This window comes from Pelmatolapia mariae, linkage group LG15 (assembly GCF_036321145.2).
Source record: "Pelmatolapia mariae isolate MD_Pm_ZW linkage group LG15, Pm_UMD_F_2, whole genome shotgun sequence".
Taxonomy (NCBI): domain Eukaryota; kingdom Metazoa; phylum Chordata; class Actinopteri; order Cichliformes; family Cichlidae; genus Pelmatolapia; species Pelmatolapia mariae.
In genome coordinates, this window is record NC_086240.1 from 7,604,509 (window position 1) to 7,619,361 (window position 14,853).

At 40.4% G+C, this 14,853-nt stretch overlaps 1 protein-coding gene across 1 annotated transcript; it reads left to right on the forward strand.

Annotated features, from left to right (window-relative positions):
- Nucleotides 1–329: 329 nt before the first annotated feature.
- adcy3a (adenylate cyclase 3a) lies at nucleotides 330–13,868 on the forward strand. The gene is made up of 20 exons (XM_063496571.1): nucleotides 330–1,010; nucleotides 1,984–2,133; nucleotides 3,152–3,291; nucleotides 3,404–3,515; nucleotides 5,151–5,278; nucleotides 5,530–5,688; nucleotides 5,784–5,943; nucleotides 6,060–6,167; nucleotides 6,370–6,446; nucleotides 6,671–6,832; nucleotides 7,223–7,310; nucleotides 8,601–8,717; nucleotides 9,307–9,578; nucleotides 10,514–10,595; nucleotides 10,736–10,894; nucleotides 11,180–11,326; nucleotides 11,437–11,553; nucleotides 11,659–11,785; nucleotides 11,870–11,994; nucleotides 12,097–13,868. The coding sequence occupies exons 1-20, from the start codon at nucleotides 330–332 to the stop codon at nucleotides 12,277–12,279; spliced, it is 3,294 nt and encodes a 1,097-aa protein (XP_063352641.1). The 3' UTR covers nucleotides 12,280–13,868.
- The last annotated feature ends 985 nt before the right edge of the window (nucleotides 13,869–14,853 follow it).

Here is a 14,853-nt window from a genome sequence, read left to right on the forward strand (position 1 = left end):
GACTTCACCTGCCTGGGAACTAGAGGCTCTGAGAATCTCCTCTATCTTAAATGTGTTTTTGTATTTGAAGGCACTAACTCTATATTAAAAGGTAAGCCACTTTACATGGTGGGACTGAACTGAAGAATGGAATGGAGTTATTTTCTGATTTAAATGTTTTTGTCTCGTTTGGAAGAGCCTTTAAAAATCATGAAAACTTTGATCATGCGGTCAGCTGCAAAAACAATCAAACAGTAATGGGGCACGTCACAACTTTTCCGTGGATTTTCACATTAGTGTTGTAACACAGTATTCCACTAACCAAGAGGATTAACCTTTAACAAAGAAGCATGTCTCTGAACCGGGTCCGCACAATGGACACGGAGCAGTCTGCAGAGTACTCGGTGGAGTACTCGGCCCAGGTTTCCAGTGATCCGGGCCGTGACGTGGGTCGGAGGCGTGAAGTGACCGTAGTGCAGTCCAGCTGCTGCCGCTGCCTGCCCCGCGCAGTGCGCCTCACCTTTACCCCCGAGTCGTTGGAAAGGCTCTATCAGAACTACTTCCGTCGGCAGAGACAGGAGAACCTGCTAGTGCTGGTGATGTTCGCCGCTCTCTTCAACAGCTTCGTCATCATCATGTGTGCGGTGGTGTACACTGAGGACAAACTGGCGATGGTGGTGGTGGCAGCTGTGGGGCTGGCTGCGGACGTTGCGCTCTACGTGCTGTGCTGGTTGCAGAAACTCCCCGCATCACCTGTGTGGCGCGGAGCAGTGCCCTACATACTGTGGCTGATGGTCACCGTGCATGTTTTGTGTTACATGGGACTGAACTACGAGCGCTTCCCACATGCTAGTGACTCGGTGGGCTGGCAGACTTTCTTCATTTTCTCCTGCTTTCTAACTTTGCCACTGAACCTGGTGGCCCTGCTTCTCCTCGCTGTCCTCTCGTGCGGGATTCACACTCTGGTTTTGGGGATCACGGTGGCTCAGAAGTTTAAGGATGGCGCGCAGGGGGCGATGCTGGTCAGACAGGTAAATGTCTGGTAAACTCACAAGGAATAAAGCAGCTAGAACTTTAAAACGTTTGTAAATGCAAAACAAACAACAACAAAATAGAAAAGCAGAAAGTGTGATATTAGATGTGTGTACATTTGATTCTAGGGCAGTGGTTCCCATCCAGGACCCAAATTTATGCATGTTGTCAGTTTTTCTTTTTACTAGGCTGCACCAGACCTTCACCAGGCTAGAGCACTGGTACCCAGAGTAAGACCATTATGCAAACAGTGCAAAATTTAAGGGGCCTCACACTGTTTCAGGGCCTAATACCCAAGTGGAGAGGTGTGACAGGTAAAGTGGGTTTGGATTATGGATAGTAAATAAATTCATAATTTACTGCGTTAAATAAAACCCCTTTGTTTTTTCGATTTTGTGCAGTGTTTTGTTAATGCAAACTAATTTCCTTCCATTCACATTTATTGTCTTTTTGCCACACTTGGACTAAGTTTTAGGCCCCCAAAGGTAAATATATATAAGTCAGATATAATATTATTTTAAACGCAGTCTCAATTTATAATGAGAGTGCATATGAATACACCATGTGTGATTGCACTGCATCCCAAATAATGTTGTTTTGAGCAATTTGGAAACAAAATTGCATCTAAAAGTTAAAAGTCAGTTTCCACACACTGATCTTTAGATTAGATTCAATTTATTGTCACTGAAAAGTACATTACTCAAATAAAAATGAAATTTGGCATCCACTTCAATGTAGAAATAATATAAACATATATACATACAATATATACACACATCATATTCACACGTTAGGTTTATCTTATATATAAGCTAGGATAAATGCTTTGTTTATCCCATATTTGGTAAATTCATTTCAGCAGTTGAGATGATGATGAAATGATAATAATATTTATAAATATACTGTTTATTATAATGCATATTATTATTGTCCACACAAACACTTTTGTGGCACTTTTCTCCTCTTTTTCAGTTGCTAGCCAACGTGATGCTGTACCTGTGTGCCACCATAGTGGGTGTGATGTCGTACTACATGGCAGACAGGAAGTACAGGACAGCATTTTTGGAAGCTCGTCAGTCACTGGAGGTGAAACTGACGCTGGAGGAGCAAAGCACCCAGCAGGTATATTACCCATACCCACATGCACATTTTCTTTGGTGAGTGAACGCATTTTCTTATTTTTGGCCAAACAAACCCACAAATGCACAAGTACACAAATAGAAGGGTGAGATGCAACACTCTGATTAATTACAGGATGTTTTGCTCAGCTCAAGACTAATAGGTTGTTAGAGAGGCAGTTGTTTTCACCAGCGCAGCCACCGTCAGGGACCTGACACAATAAGGTCCCTTTAGCACTTTGCCAGCCAACAGATGCAATAGAGAGAATGAGGACATGTTTCCCCATGAAGCATTTTAAAAAGGAATTATGTTTTTACACTTTTTATTATATGTTAGCCTGTTTATTACTTCTTCATTTTAATCAAACCTCAAGCTGCGTTCAGGTCACCATTTTGCTGTAAATCCTTTAAGATTGCTCTTTTGTGTTCCTTACAGCCACTATGCCACGCTTTACCTTCTGTGGCATCAATATTAATCTGCTATGAAGGCTTATCTTGGCTAGAAGAGGTGTTAAATTAAAGAAACGGCGGTAACGCATCTAACAGCAATCGCAAATTGCAAAAAAATGGCAATTGCTCACCATCATCACAGATTGAAAGATGATACAAATGTGCAGTTATTGTCACCAAGCATTTAATTATTCCCTTTAAGACACTGTCACGCCTGCCTGTGACTATTTGCAAAACAAAGACAGCAGACTCTTGAGAGTTGTTTGAAAAAGGGGCGGAAAAGATGGTGAAAAGTGAGGGACGTGCGGATATGGATGGGGAGGCAAAAAGACAAACGAAGAGACAGAGGAGAGATAGTATTCCCACCGTGCCTTTTCAGTGGGAGACTGGGTCAAAGATGGAAAACAACCAGCCAGTTAGGACATATCTGACCACTTGACGGGATTCTTGAGAGCTAAGAGGAAAATAAAATGTAAATTTGTACACTTTCTGTACACGTACAGAAATAGGGATGACTTTTCTTTTCCTATTTCTCACATCTCGCACCTTCTTTCAAATCTTGCTCTATGTAGGAGGAACTATTACTGTCCATCCTGCCCAAACACATTGCTGATGAGATGCTGCAGGGCATGAAGAACCAGGCAAATCAGAACGAAGTCCGGCAGCAGCAGCAGTTCAACACCATGTACATGTACCGCCATGAAAACGTTAGGTCAGGATCACTAAAAAAAAATGTGTTTTTAATTTTATCAAACCTCTGTTTCACAATATTTTTTGCAACAGGAAAGTGTTTCATTGTTTTTAATCATCCACTTTTATTGCAGCATCCTGTTTGCAGACATTGTGGGCTTCACCCAGTTGTCCTCAGCCTGCAGCGCCCAGGAGCTTGTAAAGCTGCTCAATGAACTGTTTGCTCGCTTTGATAAACTGGCAGCAGTGAGTATCAGAGTGGGTTCAACTGTTTTTTCCTGTGAGATATATGTACTCATAAGACACTTTATTAGGTACACATAGATTCAACACGGTGCTGGAACATTCCTCAGAGACCTTTTGTCATACTGACATGATAACATCACACAGTTGATCCACATTTGTCAGCTGCAAATCTTCAGTTCTGCCTCATCCAAAAGGTGCTCATGACTGTGGAGACCAGTTGAGTACAGTGAACTCATTGGCATGTTCAAAAAGCCAGTTTGAGATGGTCTGAGCGTTGTGACATTCCTAGAAGCACCATTAGAAGATGGGTACACTGTGGTTATAGAGGGATGGACATGGTCAGTAACAAATACTCTAGTGGGCTGTGGAGTTTAAAGAATGCTAAATTAGTAATAAGGACACAAAGATTGACAAGAAAATGTCCTCCATACCATTACACTAACAATACAAGGCAGCATGGATGCATACGTTCATGTTATTTAAACCAAATCCTGACCCTACCAGCCCTATGTTACAGCAGAAATCAAGACTCATCACATTAGGCAACAACTTCTCAGTCTTTTTGTTGAGCCTATGTTAATTGTACCCTCAGCTTCCTCTGCTTAGCTGACAGCAGTGGCACCCGGTACGGTGTTCTGCTGCTGTCCAGTTTTCTTCGAGGTTAGATATGTTGTGCCTCCAGAGATGCTCTTCTGCATACCTTGTTTGTAAAGATTTGGTTATCTGAGTTACTGCTGCCTTTCTATTAGCTTGAACCAATGTGTCGTTTGTCATCTGACATCTAAAACTAACAAGGCATTTTTGTCCAGAGAACTGCTGCTCAGTGGATATTTTTCTTTTTTTTTCCTCTGTAAACTCTAAAGATGGTGGGAAAATCCCAGTAGATAAGCAGTTTCTGAAATACTCAGATCAGCCTGTCTGACACCAACAACCATGCCACTTTCAGAGTCACTTAAATCAAGCTTTTTCTCCATGCTGATGCTCCGTTTGAACTTTTGTATTAACAAGCAGTTGAACAGCTTAGCCTAATAAAGTTGTCAGTGAGTCTATTGTTAGATATAATGGGTATATGCTGAGTCATCAGCGAGGGCTAACAAGTTTGGTTAGCAGGCTACATCCATAAACTATACAGCAGATACAGATATATACTAATTACTGCTAACTAAGTAACAGGCTTATAAAATATGAAAAATATGCTCACCAAAACTGAAGCACAAACCTCTTGGGTGATTTGTACAACACAAGAAGTTATATTATATGTCAGATAATTCCTCCAAAATGCTATACACAGTGTGTAGAGGTCCAGTTAATAGCAGACAGTCATCAGCTACAGCTCTGTGTGTGCACACCTGTCAATTGAAGCAGACTCACCCCTCACTTAAAGTCTTAGCAGTTCTCAAAGTTATAAACTAACCGACCACTGCATAGAATATTGTGAATTAGAACTGAAGCCACTCTGCCAGACAAAGCAATGAGATGACACAATTTCTTGATTTCTACAAGCATCTTTTTTCTGAATTATGTACTGAGAAGTGTTTATAAGACTATATAATGACATTATTGGATTGTTTGAGTTATAGTACCAGTACCTTTCTGTTATTGAGGTAAACATCCGTGTCTGATCTCACATTACAGGAACATCATCAGCTGAGGATTAAGATTCTTGGAGACTGTTACTATTGCATCTGTGGTCTTCCTGACTTCAGGGAGGACCATGCCGTATGCTCCATAAAGATGGGCCTGGCTATGGTAAAAGCCATCTCGTAAGTAGTGACCTTACTAATTAGGAATAGGGGAGGAAAACACAATGAAAACATTATTATTAAAACATTAGAATTAAAACTGTAAATTTAAAAAAAAAAAAACAAAGCTTAGACAAAATAATGGAGAAAGGAAGTCACCACATAGAGAAAAAAAATTAGAGAGGAAAGGCTCAATTAAAATTTTAAAGCTGCTTAACAATATGAGCAACAGTTAATTTTCCAGTGACCCCCTGATTTCTCGCATGGTCTAGGTACGTTCGAGAAAAGACACAAACCGAGGTTGACATGCGCGTGGGCGTCCACACCGGCACCGTGCTGGGAGGAGTACTCGGGCAGAAACGCTGGCAGTTTGATGTTTGGTCCACAGATGTCACTGTGGCCAATAAAATGGAATCTGGAGGGATTCCTGGGTAGGAAAATTGTGCGCTTCCTTGGTGTCTGCGTAGTGTGTGTCTGAGAGCAGTTCATTTTTTTTCTAAAATTCACAGTTTTGTATGCTATCTAGGAGAGTACATATTTCCCAGACCACAAAAGACAGTCTGCATGGGGAATTTGAACTGGAGCCGGGGAATGGTGGAGAGAGGTGTGAGTACCTGCTGGAGAAAGGCATTGACACTTACTTAGTTCTAGTTCCTCAGCAGAAAGCCAATGGACTCAATGGAAATGTGAGTGGCTTGTGCCTTTATCCCATACAAAATAAATCAAATCAATTAAATGAACATTTTTTGTTTTTGTTATTGATGTAATATTAACAGATGTCTTATCTGCTTCTCCTCCTCAGACACCTGGTACACTGACCAATAGAAATTCCAAACAGTTGATCAACACCACAGCATCCAATGGGAATGCAGTCTCACAACAGTCCACACCTACTGAGTCTAAAAAGGAGGTGAATTACAGCTGCCGGTCATCATTTCAGTAACCAAAGATTAAAGTGTGTTGTTACTTGTGTATACATGAGTAAGGCCTATCTATATGTTTATAAAAAGATAAACGATTTGATTTATTTTTTCAATTATAAAAGAGAAAGGTTCACTTGGTAATGTTGTCTGTATCTGATGTGTTTCTCTTTGCGTTACTGGCAACCTTAGATGAGTAACAGAGCCGAGGAACAAACCATCAACAGACGACTCCAGCAGGAGCTGCTGGAGAGAGAGACTCAAAAAATGTAAGAAAAAAGAAATCACAAAATTTTAGAAAGTGCAATAAAGGATTCATTTTAAAGACTAAATCATAGAAATCGGATTCGGTGTTCCAGGAATTGAAAAGAAACAAACTCAGTGAAGTAACCCATGTGCATCTCCTCAATCTGTGCCCCATCTCCCATTTTTAGTATCCATGTCCTTCAAAATGTTCTTTTCTTCCTGCTAAATCTCACTGCATTTTTGACAGAATGAAGGATCATGAGATCAACCCCGTTTCTCTCTGTTTTGTGGATGGAAAGTTGGAGGACCACTACTCCTCAGAGAAGGAGAGGAGGAGCGGAGCGGCCTTCTCCTGCTGCATGATTGTACTCCTTTTCATCACAGCAATGGAGGTCTTCATAGACCCATTGTGAGTTTATGTATCATGTATGTGTCACTTTATAGCATGGGTGGCACAGCAGTGCAGCACCATCACCTCCCAGGAGACCTTTGTATGTGGAGTTTGCATGTTCTCCGTGTAACTGTGCCGGTTTCCTCCAGCAGTCCAAACACTTCCATGTTAGGTGAATTGGTGATACTAAATGAGTGTGAGCATGTGTGGTTGTCTGTCTCCCTGTGTTAGCCCTGTTATACACTTGTACTGGGCATACCCCGACTCTCACCCTGTAACAGCTGGGACTGACTCCTTGGCCATGTACGAGTTCATTTATGTTTTGTTTATGTATTGTTGTGGTGATAGCACATGATAATTTATTAGAAATTGTAGGACGTTGTCTGATGATGTGTGTTCTCCTTCTAGGTTGTTTGTGAACTATGTGACTCTCGCAGTAGGACAGGTATTGCTGCTAATACTCACAGTATGCTCCCTGGCAGCCATCTTCCCCAGGGTGAGAAATTTTTTTAAAAAGGAAACGTAATTTTTTTGTAAATTGTCGATAATGGTAACCAATTAATTGCTAAATGCCTTTGATTAGTATGTTCAAACCTCTCTAACAATAATGTAGAGCCTAAAAACTATGGTGATGTGAAAAACTAAGTACACCCCATGATTCAGTAGGTTTTAGAGCAACCTTAGCAACAATACCTTGAAGTAACTGTCTGATGTTATCAGTCTCTCACATCATTGGGTGGGAACTTTGGCCCACTCTACTATACAATGTTACTTCAGTTCATTGAGGTTTGTCGGCATCTGTTCATGCACAGCTCTCTTAAAGTCCTGCCACAGCATTTCAGTCAGGTTGAAGTCTGGATTTTGACAAGGTCATTGCTGCACCTTGATTCTTTTCTTTTTCAGCTTTTCTGTTGCTGCTGTGCCTGGGTCATCCTGTTGAACGACCCAGTTGGACTCTAGAATACTTTGCTATACAGTGTTCAGGTCCAGTGGTTGTAAAACAAGCCCATCACTCCTCCACCACTGTGGTTGACAGTTGGGGTGTTTATGCTGATATATTGTGCTTGGTTTTTGCCAAATACAGTCTTGTGCATTACAGCTGTACATCTCCATATTGATGTCCAAAAGTCCAAAGGATGTTGTTCCAGAAGTTTTGTGGTTTTAAGTTAAGTTTTAAGTTGCAACTAGAGAAGAGGCTTTTTGCTGGCAACCCTTCCAAATAAGATCTACTTGTTCAGTCTGTTTCTAAATGTTCTCTCGTGAACTTTAACATTTAACATGCTAACTGAGATCTGTAGAGTCTGAGATGTAGCTCCTGGTTTTTTGTTGATGTTTTTTGCAGTTTTCTGAGAATTGCACAGTCTAACCTTGGGGTGAATTTGCTGGGACGTCCACTACTGGAAAGATTGTGCCATTGTGTTAACACACACCTGAATGCTCCAAATCAGCAAGCTGACAAAACCTCTGCTTTTATAGAGGTGCTCACACTTGCTAATCAAGTGCATTTGATTAGCAGCACTTTGCTGCTTCTTAAGGTCTTAATTCCTATGGAAGCAGTGAGGGTGTACTTAGCTTTTCAGAGCACTGAATTCAGTCCTGTAAAAAACTTATTCTCGCAGGTCTTTAGCTAAGTGATATTTAGCATTTTGATTGGTTTTTACAATTGATAAGGAATTTTCCTCAAAGCAGTACTGATTTTATTGTCGCACAGGACAGAATGAAAGTTCTACAGTTTACACTACACTATATAAAAGATGGCTACCTTTTTAACATTTTCTTATCACAGATGTTCTCCAAGAGGTTGGTATCTTTCTCAATGTGGATTGATCGCACCCGATGGGCGAGAAACACGTGGGCCATGGCAGGCATATTTGTTCTAACCATGGCTGTGATCGCTGACATGGTACGACTTCAAGAAACTTGGTAAAACTGCATGTGTGCATGTCCGTAATCATGGCAATATGGATAAACATTTTGTCATTTCGTTATATAACTTAATGTCATAACAGGAAAATACATACAATCAGTTTCCAGGAAATTCCAGTTGGGATTAATGTACAACATCATAGCTCCCAATCTGAGTGTGTGTGCATTCGACTTTCCATAAGTGTGTTCCCACTTTGTCCTCATCAGACTATCACTGCCTTTTATGTGTCTAACTGTATGATCCCAGTGGGGTCTATTAGTTGTCTGTCTTGCTGCCTGCTGGCTCATTTGTCACAGCCCCATAGGAGCAGCTTGCTACACACGCTGCTGCCTTTGTGGGCTGACGAGAATAGCGGATGCTAAAGAGAGCGTTCATTTCTTCAAAGTGACAGTCGCCCTTTGAAGAAAATGAAGGAAAAAATAAAATAACGATGCATGTTTTACTACTGCTGTTCTCGTATTCGGGTTATTGTCGACATAGGCACAAGTTTTAGCTCAAAACGTGAAGTTGTTAATTTTTCTGCCAGTTGGAGTGAGTGGATTTTTTTCTTTTCGTTGTGTTGCAGTTAAGTTGTGCACCTCCATCCCTTCGGATCTTCAACAGCACGTCTGGTCCGATGTTGGAGTCGCTCGGTGACGGAGGCTGTGCAGATAATCCGAAGCACTACAGCTTCATGGCTGTGATGTCACTCATTGCAACAACCATGTTGGTGCAAGTGAGCCACCTGATTAAACTAGGCCTCATGGTGCTGGTTGTCACAGCAACTGGAGCCGTTAATATCTACAGCTGGCGGGACCTATATGATCTGTATGATTACATGCAGTTTGCCTCCTACAGGTGAGAAATGACTAATCATCGATAGATGTCTCTTTTAGGTTATTCTGGGTGTTTTGCTTTAGGTTGGATTTGCTGCTGTGTCTACAGTGCTGTGAAAAAGTAGTCGCCTCCTTCCTGTTTTTTTTAGGTTGTTCCAGATTTGTCATACTTACATAGTTCATATGATCAAACAAATTTGAATAGTTATTAGACAATGCTAACTTGAGTAATAATAACCCAAAAAGAACATAAAGAACATCTCATAGTTTCCAAAAAACATCTTGATGATCCCCAAGACTTTTGGGAAAATATTCTGTGGACTGACGAGACAAAAGTTACATTTTTTGGAACGTTTGAGTCCTGTTCCATCTGGTATAAACTAACACAACATTTCGTAAAAAGAACATCATACCACCAGTCAAACATGGTGGTGGTAGCGTGATGGTCCAGGGCTGCTTTGCTGCTTCAGGACCTGGACAACTTGCTGTAACTGATGGAACCATGAATTCTGCTCTTTACCAGAAAATCCTGAAGTCTGACCATGAATTCCTGCCATGAAGCTCAAGCACACTTGGGTTATGCAGCAGAACAATGATCTGAAACACCAGCAGATCCACCTTTGAATGGCTCAAAGAAAGCAAGATGAAGGTTATGGAGTGGCCTAGACAAAGTCCAGACATAAATCGTCTTAAGATGCTTTGGCGTGACCTTACACAGGCCGTTCATGCTTGAAAACCCTCCAGTGTAGTGAATTAAAACAAGTGTGCAAAGAAGACTGGACCAAAATTTCACTACAGTGATGTGAAAGATTCATTGCCAGTTATTGCAAATGCTTGATTGCAGTTCTTGTTACCAAGGGTGGCATAACCAGTTAAGGGTTAAGGGGCCAATTACTTTTTTTCAGCACTGTTAATGACAGTATTGTCTCTAATGGTATCCCACTTTTGTATTTTCAGAACATTGATAGTGCCATCCAAGTACCTCATGACAGTGATGATTATTGTTATGATGATTGGTTTTTACTTCTTTGCACGCCACGTGAGTGTCACATCTATGTAACACCCGGAGGGTTAGAACCTGCACAAGAAAATGTTGTTCAACAAAATTCTAATTTTTCCATAATAGGTTTCTCTCAAAATATTTCATTAATTCTGTCTGTGTTGCATGTCTGTGTGCAGCTGGAGCAACAGTCCAGGAAACTATTTCTGTGGAAGATTGGCGTTCACGATCAGAAAGAGAGAGTCTTTGAAATGAGACGCTGGAATGAAGCGTTGGTCACCAACATGCTGCCAGAGCATGTGGCAAAACACTTTCTGGGCACTAAAAAAAGAGACGAGGTATATATGTTGAGTTTGTTACCATAGGAGTCAGGGAGAGAAAACAACATGAGTGAGAATGGACGAGAAGCCATATTAAACAGCATTTTGCGATTTAAAACCATTTGAGCTTACACCTTCTGTGTGAGCAGCAGAAAGAGTTGTTCAAAAGCAGCTTAAAGTAATGAAGGTACCGCAGGTGATGCTGTACTGTGCCATCTTGTGGCCTATCTTATAATTACATATTAGTGGCAACAAGCTTAAAAACTGTTTTTTATGACCCAACAAGTCATTTGTTTTGTGTAGGAGCTGTACAGCCAGGGGTATGATGAAATAGGGGTAATGTTTGCATCCATCCCCAATTTTTCTGATTTCTACACTGAGGAGAGCATCAATAACGGGGGCATTGAGTGTCTGAGGATTCTCAATGAGATCATCTCCGACTTTGACAGCGTGAGTTCTGGCAATGTTGCACACTAAACGTACACTAAACTAAACGTGACCTCAAAGCATGAATGTAACACCAGGAAGTAAAACTAATCAGTGTCCACTTTCCCCACCAGTTATTAGACAGGGACGAGTTCAGGTGCATTACTAAGATCAAGACGATTGGAAGCACCTACATGGCCGCGTCAGGCCTCACACCGGAAAGCAACACAAATGGATATGGCAACCGCAAGGTGTGATAATCTATCAGCATTATATGTCTATACCAATCTGTTGAAGCCTTTTATCTAAACTGATTATTCTAATAATTATAAGAGCTATTTACTGGTTGTCTACAGCCAGAGGACCAGTTGCTGATTGAGCGCTGGCAGCACCTCGCTGACCTGGCAGACTTTGCCTTGGCCATGAAAGTCACCCTCAACAACCTCAACAAGCAGTCCTTCAACAACTTTATGCTACGAATCGGTCAGTGTTTGCACCTGAGAGTGAGTCTGAGTGTCCAACTGCAAATGTGCACATGTGTTCATGTCTCCTTTTTGATCCCTTAAGGTCTAAATAAAGGAGCAGTTCTGGCCGGAGTGATCGGAGCTCGTAAACCTCACTATGACATCTGGGGCAACACGGTCAACGTGGCGAGCAGAATGGAGTCAACTGGAGTGATGGGAAACATCCAGGTAGCACAACCAAACGCTCCCAAAACCAAAGATACAGCAAATTTAAGCATCCTTTTTATTGTGTCCATCTCTTCTAAATGCTATGTTCTACTTGGACCTCAGGTTGTAGAGGACTGCTATGACATCCTGAAGGAGTACGGCTTTCGTTTTATCCGAAGAGGGCCCATATATGTCAAAGGGAAAGGCGAGCTGCTGACCTTTTTCATGAAAGGCAAAGACAAACCCAATACCAAAGATGGTGCAGTAACTACTACCCTTCCACACCAAGTTGGAGACCTTCACTGACTTTTTTTTAAATCTCTTCAAATGGCATAAGCCCAATAACAGGCCTGAGCAAAATGTCAGTTTTGTCAGCCATGAATTTCACAGGATCTTGTTTTTTGTGCACTTCATAGCCCATGTGAAGAATATGACGTTAGACTGACACAACAAAAACGCTAATGCACAATTATCAGGACTTTTATAGCAGTGAACAAATGTTTAAGAGAAGAAACATGTTTTGTAAAGTTGTAAACAAATTTAAGAATGTCTCAGAGAGCTCCTGAGTTAAAGATTGCTGCACTTGATTCACAGAGTGCTACAGACACGAGAAAAACAAAAATCTACGTCCGATTTTTTTTAACATATTTGAAAAAGCACTTCATCCTCTTTGATACAGTCCCTGTGAATAAATTTTATAAGCTCACATATAAAAAGGACATTGTTTAAATCTTGAAAAACGGTATAAAAATGAAATGCATCCCTACAGACTATGACCTGTGACAAGGTGAGGTGTTTATGTATTTTGTGTGGTCATTGTACATAGACCTAAAGAGCTTTCTGTAGCCTTTAGAAAAATTATTATGTATGCTTTTATGTCTGGTAGGTGATTTAAACAAGATCTCCAAATTATCTGAAATAAATAATACCACAATAAGTAGTATTATACATGTAAAGAACTATCAGTTTGTCCAGGATTGGCCGCTCCATCGAATTACACCAAAGTGTATGCTGTTTCATGTTCGAAAGAGTCTCTAAAAAGCCAGAAATTTTCTATCAGTGTCTACAGGTAACTGTAAGGGTCAAAATGCATCTTTCTGCAATCAGGGAGAGAGTGAATAAAATCAAGCTGCATGGAAGGTTGAATTTGTCTAAGAGGATTTTAGAGTAAAACTACATTTTGTCGGTGAACACAGATGCAAAGGCAAGGGCTTTTAGAATAAATTTCTCTGCACAAATAGAGTTCATTGCTTACACTAACGGTAAACATGGTTTGATTGTTTTTTTTCCAGACCAAAGACAATTTTGGGGGGCAATGTAACCTCATACAATTTGTGGCGAGAATGTTCTGGTTTAGGTTTATTTCACTGCCTCTGGGAGCACACAGCTTATAATGAACAATCCAAATATGAATTCAGATCAAAGGGCGCATGAAGGTAATGTGAGGCCATGTGTCTGAAAGCTTGGGTTGAAGCAGATGTGGACTTTTTATTTTAACAGGATAATGATCCTAAACAAGAAAAGAGCACACAAAGAATAAATGTAGGGTTAGTCAGAACCTAGAAGTGAATCCCACTGTATTTTTGTGTGGAGGTTTGAAATAAGCAGTACATAACAGAAAAGGTACCAAGAAAGGTACTGAAGGAACTGAGCATGTAAGAGTGGTCAAAGCTGCTCACCTACAAGATCATGAAGTAGCTTCTGGTATCAGCTAGTTCATATTAATGTTGAATAAATGAATGGAAGAGGTCAGAGGCATACAACATCTTTATCGGTATGCACTGTTTCAAAAAGGGTCGGGTGTTTGCCTAGCCAAAACATATGTAAATTACAAGTTTTCAGTAGATAAATAATGAATTACTTTCCTTTTCCCTTTCTTTTTTATGTATCTTGCACTGGAGTTTCTTTTTTTAAATGATGTAAGGTAATCACATTGCAATTATACTGCGTTAATAAAACATTTTTGCATTAAATGTCTTGATTATTCCGCCTTGTGGGATTGACTTCAGGATCCAACATCAACTGGTCTGCTTGCCAAAACCATTTGTCCAAGACAGTGCTTAAATTAAATAACAAATAAGTGTACTGCCATGTTTAATTTAGCCTGATAATACACTCATGTTGATACATTCTCATGGTTAATATAATTGATTTTCATTCTTTAATTTGGTCTGATCTAATGTTAAGATTTTCATTGGGACTGACCATAAAGGACAAGATTTGAAATGGGTACATCAGAGGGACAGTTCAGGTTGAGTAGTATGGAGACAAAGTTAAAGAGGCAAGAAGGTTTGGATATGTGCAGAAGAGGGCTGGTGGATATACTGTACAAAGGGTGTTAAATATTGAGCTTCCAGGCCTCGAGCAAAAGAGGAAGCCCACAGAGAAGATTCATGGATGTAACCAAGGAAGACATGTCGAGGGATGATTTGACAGAGGAGAAATAGGGTGAGATGAAGGCAGATGATCTGCTGTGGCAACCCTAAAGGGAGCAGTCAAAAGAACAAGTTTACACTGATCCACATTGGAAGTTCATGTTTATTTGGGCCTGGTTACTAGTCTTTTGACTGAGTGATTCATTAATTCAATCACTTATGAAGATAGCAGAAAATAAACCCTTGTTCAGCCGAATTCAACTAATTTTCCTGTAAGGTTTAAATGAAAATAGTTGGCTTATGTTGTTATTCAAACTAATAAAGAGTGTATTAGTACAGTACAAACAACAGATGGCGGTTGATTCACCTTTTTTTTTTTTTTTTTTTGTCTTCCATAGTCTTAGCTTAAGTTAAATCTGATAGATGGACCTTAGTGGGAACACTTATGTTAATTTATTTTTATTCTTAACGCGATTACGTGTGTAGTATTTTAGTGATGAAGTTA